Here is a 13,211-nt window from a genome sequence, read left to right on the forward strand (position 1 = left end):
CAAATAATAAATCATTGTGAGCAAGCAGATTAGGTTTAACAGATATTCCAAAAGCCTTCAGAAAAGATCCTAATCTATCAACACCATTGTTGAAAAAAATCTAAAGAGGAATGACTTCAGTTTTGATAGGAGTTAAAACAACGCAGCCACTGAGAGATGGCTGTTATGAAATAATTTTTTTAAAGAATTACTCAAAGCTGGCTATATATTCCTCCAAATGTATTCATACCACATAAGGATTAAAAAAATGAAACAAAAAGAAAACCCTTGTAACTGGTTACTAACAGGTTTACAAAAGTAACAGAAAATGTACAGCTACTGACAACATTCACTTATCATTAAAACCAATTTCATAACAAGAACACTGCAGAAGATACTTACTATTAGTCTTTTAAAACTCCACTGCAGACATCGTCTGCCTCTGAAGTGGCTACTTCCTTGATTTTTAGTACTAAAATATTATTAAGCTAGAGTTCTGTTTTCCTTATTTGATCCAAACTCATATTACTTTGAATGTTTCCAAACTTAAATTAGTTGCTTTTGAAAGAAGTAAGTTTGTTAACGAAACTGGAAACTAGATAAAGAAAACATACCTTTGGTTCTAAAAAGCACCCTCTGAAGTAGCGGTACTGAACTGACACTCCTCTAGTGAGTACAATGGTTGCTTTCCATAACATGCTGTGACAAAAAAGAATTAGAGCAGCAGCATTAAGATGAAGCTAAAGTGCACAGAAACTTCACAATTCATAAAATCCCTCAAGCAAGGTCTGTGACCAACAGCATTTATTTATTCCCACACAAAATTTTACTCCAGGCCTACCCTGCACCAGGTACTGGGAACACAGTGATGAGTAAGGCAGAAAGAGCCCTATCTTCAAGCAGACTGCTTTCTGGCAAAGGTAGACAAATAACCAAACACACACAGTAAGGCTGCTTGGCCTTTCTGACATGACAGGAGGTTTTGGAGGAGAAGCCCCAATGAGGAAGAATTGTCTGACAGGAGTCCTATGTGATGAGAAGGAATCAGCCATAAAAGAGCCAGAGTGTTCCAAACAGAAAAAGTAGCCCAAAGGTGGAAGCCAGAGTCAGAATCTTCTCTGACTTGCCACCTATTCAGAGATGTTACAGGCCTAAGAGGCTTTAGGGCTGAGGCAGGCAAGCTATACTCATGTTCCCAACTGTCCCTTTTTCTGACTGTCCCGCCCAGCCTCTGGCTATTCATTCCCCTAGTCAAGCAATCAGTATCTGTATCTTACTTGTCTCAACTCAACGTCTTCCTCCGAACAATGCTACGCTAACATAGTCTATTGCTGTTCTAAAGTTTTGACTCAACAGTGAAAGAATCACTACAATTCATGATGATAACTGACTTTTACCTTCCAGTCATAGACCAGTGGTATCCAAAGTGTGATCCAAGGGCCATCAATATCACCTTGGAGCTTGTTAGAAATCCAAATTTTCAGGCCACACCTAGAGCTACTGAATTAGAAACTCTGGAGGAGGGTCCAACAATCTGTAATTTAACAAGCCTCCAGGTGACTCTGATGATGAACACTTAAGTTTGAGAGCCACCGTCACAGGCCGTTACCCAAACCTTAATTCAGCATGAATAGTTCGGTGAATAAACAGCAGCTCCAAACGTTCTTCCATGACACCAGATGGCTAGCACGGCTCCCCACCTGGCTCTGCCAAGACAGGCTTTAGGGCATTATCCTCACTCTGACTCACTCCTGGTTCCTAACAAAATCTCCACAACCAGCTGTCACCCATGGCCAACAATTAGATTCATCTGGTAGTAATAAAATACATATGCCTTGGCTCCACCCTAGGAGACTGATTTCATAGGTCTGGGTGGAGCCTGGTCATGTGGCGTCTGATCAAACTTCACAGAGTATCTGAACACGTAAGGTTGGTTGAGAAGCACTGCTATAAAACAAGAATAGCAAATGCTTGGCATACGTGCCCCACTACTTTTCCCTGGTAAGCCTCAGAATCTTTTCAACACAGCACCCCAGGCAGACTCTACCAACTCTGAGGTGAAATTCTCTCTCACCTCTGCTCCAAAAAAAATAGCAAATCTCTAATACTATTTCATTCATAGCCAGACTATGTGAAACTAGCCCCATGTGTACAATAAAATTAGTGGGAAGCTTTGAAAAATGTGCTGGGCCCCTCTCTCAAGCATTATTTATTCCTCATTGCCCAGGGGTAGGATCTAGACGTGTATTTTTTAAAGCCCTCACAAGTGGGTCTAATGTGCACCCCTGGTTAAGAACCACTGAATGAAAAGAGATGGGGAGAACAAAGCAATGAATTTTTTTACTCCATTTCCCTTAAATAAAGGTTGCAAAGTTAAAAATGAACCAGAACTGTTCAGTGACATCAAAAATGAACATAATCTGATGAAATTCAAGAAAAGGGAGGACACAGGGACAATGAGGTCTAGTATACCTGCCTGATTTTGAATAGCCCCCTCATATCCTGCCCCCAAATACTATAAGATCTACAAGAGCAAATAAAACCACAAGTGACCCACATTTTCTGCATTATTAGAAAACAATACTACAACCTTCAAATTATCTTTAAGTTGAAAAAAAAAAATCGTAATAGCCTGTAGGTATGGAGAGGCTTAAGAGATTCTAAAAAAAAGAGGTACAGAGGGCTTAGATGCAGACCACACTGAGGGGGTACCTGGGTGGCTCAGTGGGTTCAGCGGCCAACTCTTAATCTCAGGGTCATGAGTTCAAGCCCTGCATTAGGCTCCACGCTAGGCTGAAGCTTACTTAAAAAAAAAAAAAAAACAAACAAAAATGCAGAGCACACCAAACACTTTTCTAAAATACAAGAATGGTGTCCAAGGCAAATGTCTTTTCTATCATCTTATATCATCATCTTCTTTCCTTCATGTGAAACACTGTTTATCTACATATATGAATCAATTACATTTCAGTGTACTTCAGTAAGGCAAAAGTGGCTGGTCCCTTGAAGTTATGTAGTTAAGTGTTATCTGTTCACATAATTTTGGCCAGGTTGGCGGAAAGGGACTTAAGACAGGTGACAGGGCAGCTCAAGCATCCAGAGCAGAGTTGTGTTTTAGGAACAAGTTCAGAAAGACATGAGGTTTTACTTCAGATCAGAATGGCTGATCTGAAACTGGAGGAAAAACCAGCCACTAAACAGGAACGAACATCTCATTCCTCTGTGATCCCAGTATTTACCAATAAAACTTCACTTGCTTTCGAGTCTCTGTCTTCCTCTCTGCCCCTCCCCAACTTGCACTATTTCTCTCTCAAAAATAAACATTAAAAAAAAAAAAAGCTGAGAATTGGCTGAAAAATGTATTACACTAATGACAAATAGGGAAGAGTGTTTTATAGATGTTTTTTCTTTTTCTTAGCTTACATTATGATACTGTATTGTTATTTTCCTTTGCTTCGCCATTGGTGCTCCTCAAACTATTTGCTGCAAAGGACCAATTTTTGTTTGCTTGCCTGTCCTGCAACCAATACTTCTGGTCTATGTATCCAGTACAACAGAGATGAATCCACAGTGACATGCACGAATGTCCCAGCAATGTCAAATTGCTATAAACATTGCTTGCTCTTAATTTCTGTATTTCTCCCATAATGCACTGACAATAAAGTTTTTTCTCTAGCACTGGCCTACAGGCCACATTTTCAGTAGCACTGCTCGACAGGAAAACAGAATTTGAGCCTAATAATCACACAATCTGGTGCTTCTCCCTTAGGCCATTGTATGTGTTTGTATACTATTTAAGATTTCATATCTCCTTACCTCCCACACATAACATCTCGACAACCCATAACACTTCCAAATATCCCCAACTGAACAAGTCCCACCTTTATCGACATTCATGATTCTTTACTGTGTAGATGATGTGACCTAGGCCTAGAGAAATCAGATCTGCCCAAGATCACAGTTAACTACAGAACTGAAACCAGTACCCAGACCCTCCTTTCCCTAGGGCAATGCACCAATACACCCATGCTAAGTTTAGTGTTGTATTTAATATTGGTTGTGAATTCATTTCAGTACATTAGCTAACATACTTGTTCCACTCTCTGCTACAGAAAATTATTTTATAGGCTAAAGCAAAAATAAGATCTTTTATCAAGAACATGTACTGAGAGGGGCACCTAGGTGGCTCAGACAATTAAGCATCTGACTTCGGTTCAGATCATGATCTCATGTCGGGCTCTGTGCTTATAGCTCAGCACCTGCTTGGGATTCTCTCACTCACTCTCTCTGCCCCTCCCCTGCTCGTGCTCACTCTTGCTCTCTCTCTCAAAAATAAACATTAAAAAATAAAATAAAAATACAAAAAAAAAGAATATGTACTGAGAGCCAAAAGATAATACCTAAAAAAAGTTAAAAAAAAAAAAAAAAAGAAAGAAAGAAATAGCAATATAAGCCAGTTATTTAGAAAAATGGTAGTCACTACCAAAAGAACCAGCCAAAAGCTGAAAATGGTTGAGAGGTAGAAATTGAGAAACAGAGAAACTTGTTTGTTTACCACCAACCTTGTACAACTACCTCACTCTTTGGCACATGTGAGAACTGATAAAAATTAAAACTAGAGGGGCGCCTGGGTGGCGCAGTCGGTTAAGCGTCCGACTTCAGCCAGGTCACGATCTTGCGGTCCGTGAGTTCGAGCCCCGCGTCACGCTCTGGGCTGATGGCTCAGAGCCTGGAGCCTGTTTCCAATTCTGTGTCTCCATCTCTCTCTGCCCCTCCCCTCTTCATGCTCTGTCTCTCTCTGTCCCAAAAATAAATAAACGTTGGAAAAAAAATTAAAATGTTTAAAAAAAAAAAATTAAAACTAGAAGAGGAAACTATACGAAGGTATCTTATAAACCCCCTAAGTTTATAATGTGAATGTCACAAGTACTCTGTCAACTGTTGTCTTCCTGCTTACCTTTCACCTGTCTCATTTTCTGGAAGAAGAGCCACAGCATTTTGAGGACTCCAGTTTCCCAAAGCATCACAGCTTCCACATATGGCAAAAACTTCTCCTAAAGAAACAGAACAACCTGTTACAGTGGGATAAGTAAGAAAGTTTCAAATTTCAGTTTAAAGAAGAAAAGAACAGTCCGTTGCACTAGATCACCTGGATACAGAGTCCCCTTTAGCAGATGGAGGAACCTTACCAGAGACATGTGTTGGACCCTGCGTTCTTAACTTGACCTACCTCTACAGAACCAAAGCCTAAGAAAAGGAGGGATGTGTAGGGATGAACTATCCTTCGTTTGTTCAACTCCTTAACTGAGCCAATAACAAGCACCAAGAAGACAGAGTGATCAGTCTGAGTGATCAGTTCCTACCTTCAAGGCAGCTTCCAATTTAAAAAGGCAAACACTAAATGCATGTTAAGTATTCTAGAGAAATAGTAACCAGTATTTTCCAGGAACAAACAGTGGCTATTAACACACTAAACGTCAAGAAAATGATCAATGGGAAAGCAGCGGTGTAACAACAATAACAAAAACTACTCAAAACAGACTCAGAGTGTGACAAATCTAATTTTCCTTACTAAAATAATGACTACTGCTTTACCTGAACACTTATCATCAAGAGACAAACCAAAATACAGCTATTGCCTACATTTGCTGAATTTTGTATATTCGGTAAAAGTCTACAACTTCTTGGATAGAAGTATGAAGAAGTCTTTGACTTATGTATCAATACATTCTGAATTACTACAATTAAAATTCATAAAAGAAAAAGATGAACTGAGCCCAAGTGAACAAAGTTCAAGACAAACTCCTCCACATTCTGAATAACTTCTAGGCACTACTCTAGTAAAACGAGAACTATAGTTGGGTTCAGCCACCTGCATGAGTACTCTGTAAGCTTGGACTGTCTAAAACTTAACTAAAGTTTCAAGTGCGATAGTCCTTCAGGAGTTTTCGGGGTTCTAAATACATGTTTGTCAAGCACAGAGGGGTTACATATAGAGATTTCACATCAAAATACTTACCAATCCTTTAGGGTAACCAGATTTTGTTTTGCAGTAAACTTAGGTTATCACTACCCTCCCTGATACAAAAAGAAAAGATAAACACTGTTGCTAAATACAAATATTCTCTTTTGCACCTACAGATTCATCTACATTCACATCTGCCACGATCTTTTCTCTAGTCATTAAGATTGAGACCCTAATCAAGCTGACCCTTCTGTGGCTAATTCTGTGCTTGGTCCATTTGCCTGGTAGAGCCAAGCTCCTCCTCCTAGTTTAAGCTGCCTGTGAACAATTCCCTGAGAGAGTACAATACACTTCTGCAGTCTTCTACCCATAGAGAAGGCTCCAAACTGGACTAGAGGTGAGCTCTTGACCCAAAGGAGCCAACCTATCAGCTGACTAGCAATCTTCAATCTGCAGAATCCTGCCCAGAGATGGAGCTTTACCAGATCTTCTTGGCTAAGACTTTGAACTTGGACAAACACACATTCTGCCAACTGCTCTGATGGCTGCTATACCAAAGATGCTGGATATACACAAGTGAACCACTCATTCATTCTTTGAACACATATTTTACACCAGCTCTGAGCCAGGTACTGTGTTAAGTGCAGGCACTCAGCATGAACACAAGGTCAAATTTTCACAGTGGTTACAATCTATCAATCTCAAATAAAATCTTTTTTTTTACATTTATTTATTTTTGAGAGACAGAGACAGAGCACAAGTGGGGGAGGGGCAGAGAGAGAAGGAGACACAGAATCTGAAGCAGGCTCCAGGCTCTGAGCTGCCAGCACAGAGCCCGATGCGGGGCTCGAACTCATGAATCGTGAGATCATGACCTGAACCGAAATCGGACGCTTAACCAACTGAGCCACCCAGGCGCTCCTCAAATAAAATCTTAAAGGTACTAAAATTCTGAATTTCACAGGGATCCTAACCTAGCTAAATGTGGGGTTAGACTAAGGAGAGTTAAAGGGGAGAAGGGAGGTCAAAGATACAGACAGAGGTAATAATCTGAAAAAGCCCCCAAAAGAGGGAAGGAATGTAACAGATTTGAGAAATGGTCAGTTTAGCCAGAGTATATCAAATAAGGAGATCCATATCCCAGGCATGATACTGTTTTGATTTGCTAGCTTACACTAAAATTATTTCACACTGCTTTAATAGACAGCAAGAAATACAAGTAGCCAAAAAAAAAAAAGGAACAAAGTTATCTTAGCCAACTAATTTTATTTCACCAACTTCTTGCACTAGCAAAACTTCCCTCATTTTCATAGTACTTAAAAATCATAGTCCAACTGTCTATGGAAAAAAAAATACATTCACAGTTTTCTTGGAAAACATGAGACTAAGATATTTACTATTTGGGGAAGTATGGGTTTTTTTCATGAGTTTACTATACTCCAAGCACATTTCTGACATCAGGCAAGCCCTAAAGGTATCTTCATCTAAAAATTAGGCCCATTGTATTAACAAACTCTATACTTAAGACATTCCAGATAAGAAAAATGCTCATTTAACTTAAAATTTTGTTTTAAAATAAAACTTTACAATACCTGGTAAAAGAGTTCCTCTTATTTCAAAGGTGACCTGAGAAGGTGTCATTCTGATGGATTTATTTTAGAATGTTGTGCTAGAAAGAATAAGAGAAAACGTCATTTACAGTATATAAAAATCTTAGCTCTAGATAGCTACCTCCAAGAAACAAATTAAAAACAAACAAAAAAACCCAAAATACATCTCAATTGTGAGCAAAAGGTTTCAGAAAACTTACATATAAAGACTTTTTAAGAAGCACCTAAGCAATTTTTAGGGCCTAATGTTAAAACCTAGTCTGTGTGTATGGGCCAGAAAGACTGCAAAACAGGTGTGTCCAAACATTTTTTTTAAGGATTCAAGATTCTCTTGTTACAAACTTTCTCTTCTGATAAGCAGCTGGTCTGAACTCAGCCTATCTTTCCAGACCAGGCTCATGTTATGAAGAAGAAAAAAAAAGCAAAACAAAAACAAAAAAACTACAGATAGAAAAAAACTTGGCTCAAGAAAAGATTTCTACTTCAGTAACGCTTCAACTTTAATAACAAGGAAACAACTGAAGAACTTAAGTACCATTCACTGAAACAAACTAGTTATGTTCTGCTACAAGACAGAGATTCTGCTTCTAAGTAATGTAACTAATAACTTAAAAAGAAACACAACCCTCCCCCATAAATCATTCTTTTCAGATTTTCTTTGTATTAACCATAGGACTGTCATGTTCTATAGACTGGAATTTAGAGTCTCGACTCTGCAATCTATTACCAAATCCTTTTGATTCTTACATCCATGCCTATCTGTCTACAATCTGAACTTCATTCAAACTCCTAAGTATCCGTTATAACCTGTGTTTTGGCTTCTAAATGTCTTCCCAATAATATATTTATGTCAGTTAGAATATTCTTCCTCATGTCCCTGGCTTGAAATTAGCTTGATTACTTATAGAAATCTAAACCCCTAAGCCTTTGATGTCCTATCCACATTTTCTCTTTAGTTGATTTTTCATTACTTGGTTGTTTTCCCCACCCAAACCAGTCTGTTTACTATCCCCTAATTTAAGTACCTGAGGGAAGATGACAAATAGATTTTTAAAAATATATACAATATCAATTCTAAAATGGGTTACACAATTTATATAGAGAAAAAACCCATACTCTACACAAAGGTAGATCATATTCCACATAATTTCTCCAACTCCCTCTGAATTTCACCATTGTGAACCAATGTGTTCCTAAAAGAATTTCAATGGCTCTACTCTGCTCTACTCTACTCTACTCATTTCATTAATTTACCAGCATAAATGTTATTTGCATTTATACATTATTTAAAAAATCATAAGGTAATTTTCACAGCTATTCATTTTTCTGTACCCCCCCTCCCCTCACCGCATGCACAACTATGTGATGGGCATTTAATGAACACTGCTACTCCAGTAACTACACTTCAAAGTCAAGGTGGATCTATAGCAGCAGTTCTCACTAGGGGCAATACTGCTGGCATCTAGTCAGTAGAGGCCAATAGTGCTGTTAAACACATGCAGTGCACGGAAGAGCTCTCCACAAATCATTACCCAGCTCCAAATATTAATATAGCTGAGTTTGAGAAAGCTGATCTATTGGGGGCTGCTATGAAGGTCAAGAATCCAGGCTCAATGTTAGCTACGTATTATTTATCATCCCACTTTCATCAATTATAAGACGCAAATGTTAAGTATATTAAGCAAGACCACCCGTCAGTGTCATATCACCTATATACAGAATTCCCTATTTGATAACTCTACTATTTCAGCTAGAAAACCCAAGACCGTGCACTGGAGAAAAACCTGTCCTTGATCAAAATAATTTCTAAGATGCCTTAATCCACTTTCTGTGTCTAAGAATAAACAAGATCTATTTAAAGCATATACATCCAGTTCTAGCAAAGAATGTTCTAAATCTAAAAATAGCTCTACATTGTTACCCCCTCGTCAACCAATCCAAACATCTTATTAGCTCTCCTTTAACATGACATATCAATCTGAGTATAACTCTTAAGAGTAGGAATAATCCTTTTCTAATAATTAAATAGTTGACTGAAACACTGCCTTCTTACATTTAATTATTCATGTAATATAAAGAAACCTCAAGGCTAGCAAAAGAGCTTGGCTTTTACGTAACTGAATTAATTTAAAGACACAGCAAAAAGCCCCATCATCCAGCAAAACTGCTGAATAACCAACCTCAATCTCTACCTAGAATTGTTACTTTCACCCAGTGTTTACTGTCACAATTTTCAACGAAGACTACATCATCTTGTCTACATAATTACATAGGTGGTACTTAACTATTTTTGATCGCTTTTAAATATCTACTTCAGCCAATTTTAGGGAAATCAAATATAATTATTCCTATATATTAAAATCAACAATGAGTACAAAATTACCTCTAAATTTCTACTGCATTAAATGGGGAACTTACACAATAAATTTAATAAAAGAATTCAACTGATTATTAAAACTGACTTTCAATCTTAAGGCTGCTTGTAAGAGTGGCCATAGTAACTTGTCTGTAAACAGCTGCAGTAAAGGTACTGTACAAACCTATATACACAACCACAAAAATACCACCCAAAAAAACCTCCCTGGACATCAACAAAGCATCATTTTCCGCTTGGATTGCCAAAAGTCCTATAGTCTGGTTTAATTTCCACTCCCTTCCTCCCACAATTTAATATCATACCAAATAAAAGCCTGGGGAGCTGCTCCTACACCAGTTTACTTGATCGTGGACAGAGGCCAAAATTCTGGTGCAGGACTGGCATGTACAATTTTGACACCCAGTTACCACCAAAACAGTGACAAAGTAAAATACTGTCCTGTCATGGAACGCAAAATTTACACACTCACTAACTCTTCTTCCATACAAGCCAAAAAACCCTAAACCAAACCAAACCAAAACAAAAAACCACCCCAACTTGGAGGGGGGAGCTCTTCCAGACATACACAAAACAAGATGAAAAATCCTAGTCCTTTTTATGTGTATGAGCTGACTGTAAATGTTATTTAACCAACTCAATTTGTTTTATATATAACTTCCATTTTGCGCTTTTTGAAGACAAATATAAAACAGTATTCTTATCTGAGATTTTGAGTAGCATTTAACACTATTTTAACAGTTTTTTAAAGACACAATTAGTAAAATATGACATTGCAATTTACATTCAAGAAATATTTCAGAGTTTACACTATCTGCCCAAATAAATTCTACTCTATTCTTTTTGTCAAATAAACTATCCCAACACATGATCTTACTGGTTTACCAGCTTGGGGAACAAAAGGGATAGTTAAGCAAACCAAAGGTACAGGGACATTTAGTTTAGAGCTAAATTGAGGTCATAGATATTTTTAGCTAAAGTGTGTTTTCCTGGCCAAAAAGAACATCTCTGTTTTCCTTCAGAAAGAAAAAAAAGCCATTTCCAAGTCTTGCTCTTTCTTAGATGCCAGCAGCTCTGGTCCTCATAACTGGCCATAAGGACTATATGAAATGCCTAGGTTTTTCAGAGTTCATTTCTGTTCACCCTGTCGTAGGATCCCCCACTATTCTGACCCCAGTACAGTTCAGCCAATATTTTAATCAAACGTATGCAGACATGAATGGACTTTTATAAAAGAAAGCGTTTCTGGAGATTTCACTCAGGTTAATTCCTTGTTCAACTTTGTAAACAATGCAGTAAAACTCTTCCAAATGTTTTCCATCTCACTTGGTCTTGGTATTATTTCACGTATAACCCACATACTTTTCCTGGCGAAGTTACATACAAAAGGATTTGATTCATCAACCTACATTCTGTAAGTATCAAATTTTACCCACTCTGCCGCTGTAAGACTTCTTTCGTGGTCACTATTTTTCTGAACACAACTTTTTCCTAAATCTTACTTTGTCCAGAATACTGGTTCTCCCTAGTCCTTAGGTCCAGAACAGATGAGGCCATGTGCAGGTTGACCTGTTTGCTTCATCCTGACTTACTCCTCGTCTCCAGAACATCAGGAGTTGACAGAGGACCGATAGCTTGTATTCACTTCTTAGCTAAGTCACAACTGTCAGAAATGTAGCAAGATGGAGACACATGCAGGGGCAGCGGAGGGGGGAGCTGCTGGGGACACACAGGGAGCCCCACAGCACAGTATGAAGAAAACATCATCAGGTCGAAACATCCTGCTTGGTTGGATCGTGTTCTACGTTATCGCCGCATCAGACGGCACGGCGGCCTCAAAATGAAACAATTCTCTACGATTCATGACTGAACGCATGCATGATTCCCTTTATAAGCGGGCAGTGGGGTAGGAGGGGGGCTTTGGCGCATTAGTCATCAAGGCAATCCCAACAGCTCTGGGAAAAGTACAGCTTTGGCGACAAGGTGCAGCTCTCCCAAAACTGCATGGACAGCACAGATGTCTATTCCTGGAACCTCTTCCCAGGACAGGAAGGCACTTTGGGGTTTTTTTTGGACTACAGCTGAATTACACAAGCATGCCTTCCACTATGCGGTTGGGCAATTTCAGAAAACAAGCAGCCGCCAAAACACCGGGAATTACTTATGGACGGATCGAGAGGTGGTCGGCGAGGGACACGCTGCGGGTTAGGGGTACGCAAACGACTTCAGCGCCAATTTGTGTTTCTTCGTTCCTTAAGTTCGTCTCCTCGTGGTGGTCTTACGCTCCATGCCTTGTGCTGCATGGAAGAGACTTCACACATTTTTCAGAGGGGAACTAAGCACCAGGCAGGCCAGCGGAATCGTGGCAGCAAACAATACAAGTCGAATAAACAGAGACTGCCCACCGACGTGCGGGCGCCAAGGTCCAGGCCGCTGTTTGCACACACACACACCCCCCCCGGGAGGGGGGTGGGCAGCGCCCGCCGGGGCCGGGGCACCCTGCCCACCCCTCGCCCCGCCACGTCCCCGGCCGGGCCGCCCTGACAGCTCCACCGCCACGTGAGCTGCCGCCGCGGCCCCCGTACCGAGCGCCGGGCCAGGCCTCTGGCGGCCCGCCTCACCTGCCAGGTCCGCGGGTCCGCGCCGTCGCCCTCGCCGCCGCCGCCGCTACCGCTGCGCCCGAGAGCGAGGGCCGCGGGCCGAGATGCCCGGCGCCCGCCGTCAGCGCCTCGCCAGCGCTCCCCCAGGCAGCCCGCGGCGGCGCCGAGCGGCAGGAAGCGGATCCGCTCAAACCGGTTTCAGCTGCTCCAGACCAAACCGCCAGGCCACCCCGCGGGGCGGGGCCGGAGGGGCGGCGGGGCGGGGCGGGGAGTGACGTCACGCCGGCGCCGTCCTGGCCAATCGGCGGCCGCGCGCGGGGGGCGGGCTCGCGCGTTCCTGGAAAGGGAATCGGCGGCCGGGGGCGGCCGGGCATCCCCGGAGTTCCCGCCGTGAGCGTTTTCCGCAGACCTCGAGCCGAGGCGGGATGCCGCGCAGACACCCGGGCTCGGGACTTAGACGCGTTCCTTAGTCGGTTCCCGAAGCCTCCCTTAGGACGACCGAATGTGGAGGCCGGAACCGCAGTTCTGAGTTGCATTTTTTGCCATTCAAAAGTGATGGAAATTAGCAGGCCTAAGGTTTTCTGGAAACTTTCTTTCGTTACAAAACAGCAAGCACATTTGGACCAAATCTTTAAAGTTGAAAACGAGAATTAGGTGACCTAAGATGTTTGAGCGTTTATATT

General features: G+C 41.0%; 1 protein-coding gene across 2 annotated transcripts in view; it reads right to left on the reverse strand.

Annotated features, from left to right (window-relative positions):
- The window catches only part of GPCPD1 (glycerophosphocholine phosphodiesterase 1), a 50,285-nt gene extending 37,536 nt beyond the window's left edge, over positions 1–12,749 (reverse strand). The window contains exons 1-4 of one of the 2 annotated variants that reach the window (XM_023251441.2): positions 12,550–12,748; positions 7,537–7,613; positions 4,937–5,033; positions 594–678 (exon numbers count right to left, since the gene is read on the reverse strand). In XM_023251441.2, coding sequence (XP_023107209.1) covers positions 594–678; positions 4,937–5,033; positions 7,537–7,585 — 231 coding nt within the window. In that variant the 5' untranslated portion in view covers positions 7,586–7,613; positions 12,550–12,748. Of the gene's footprint in view, positions 1–593; positions 679–4,936; positions 5,034–7,536; positions 7,614–12,549 lie in introns of both variants that reach the window. The other variant, XM_045053849.1, reaches the window with a different exon arrangement.
- Positions 12,750–13,211: the final 462 nt, after the last annotated feature.

This window comes from Felis catus, chromosome A3, assembly GCF_018350175.1.
Source record: "Felis catus isolate Fca126 chromosome A3, F.catus_Fca126_mat1.0, whole genome shotgun sequence".
Taxonomy (NCBI): domain Eukaryota; kingdom Metazoa; phylum Chordata; class Mammalia; order Carnivora; family Felidae; genus Felis; species Felis catus.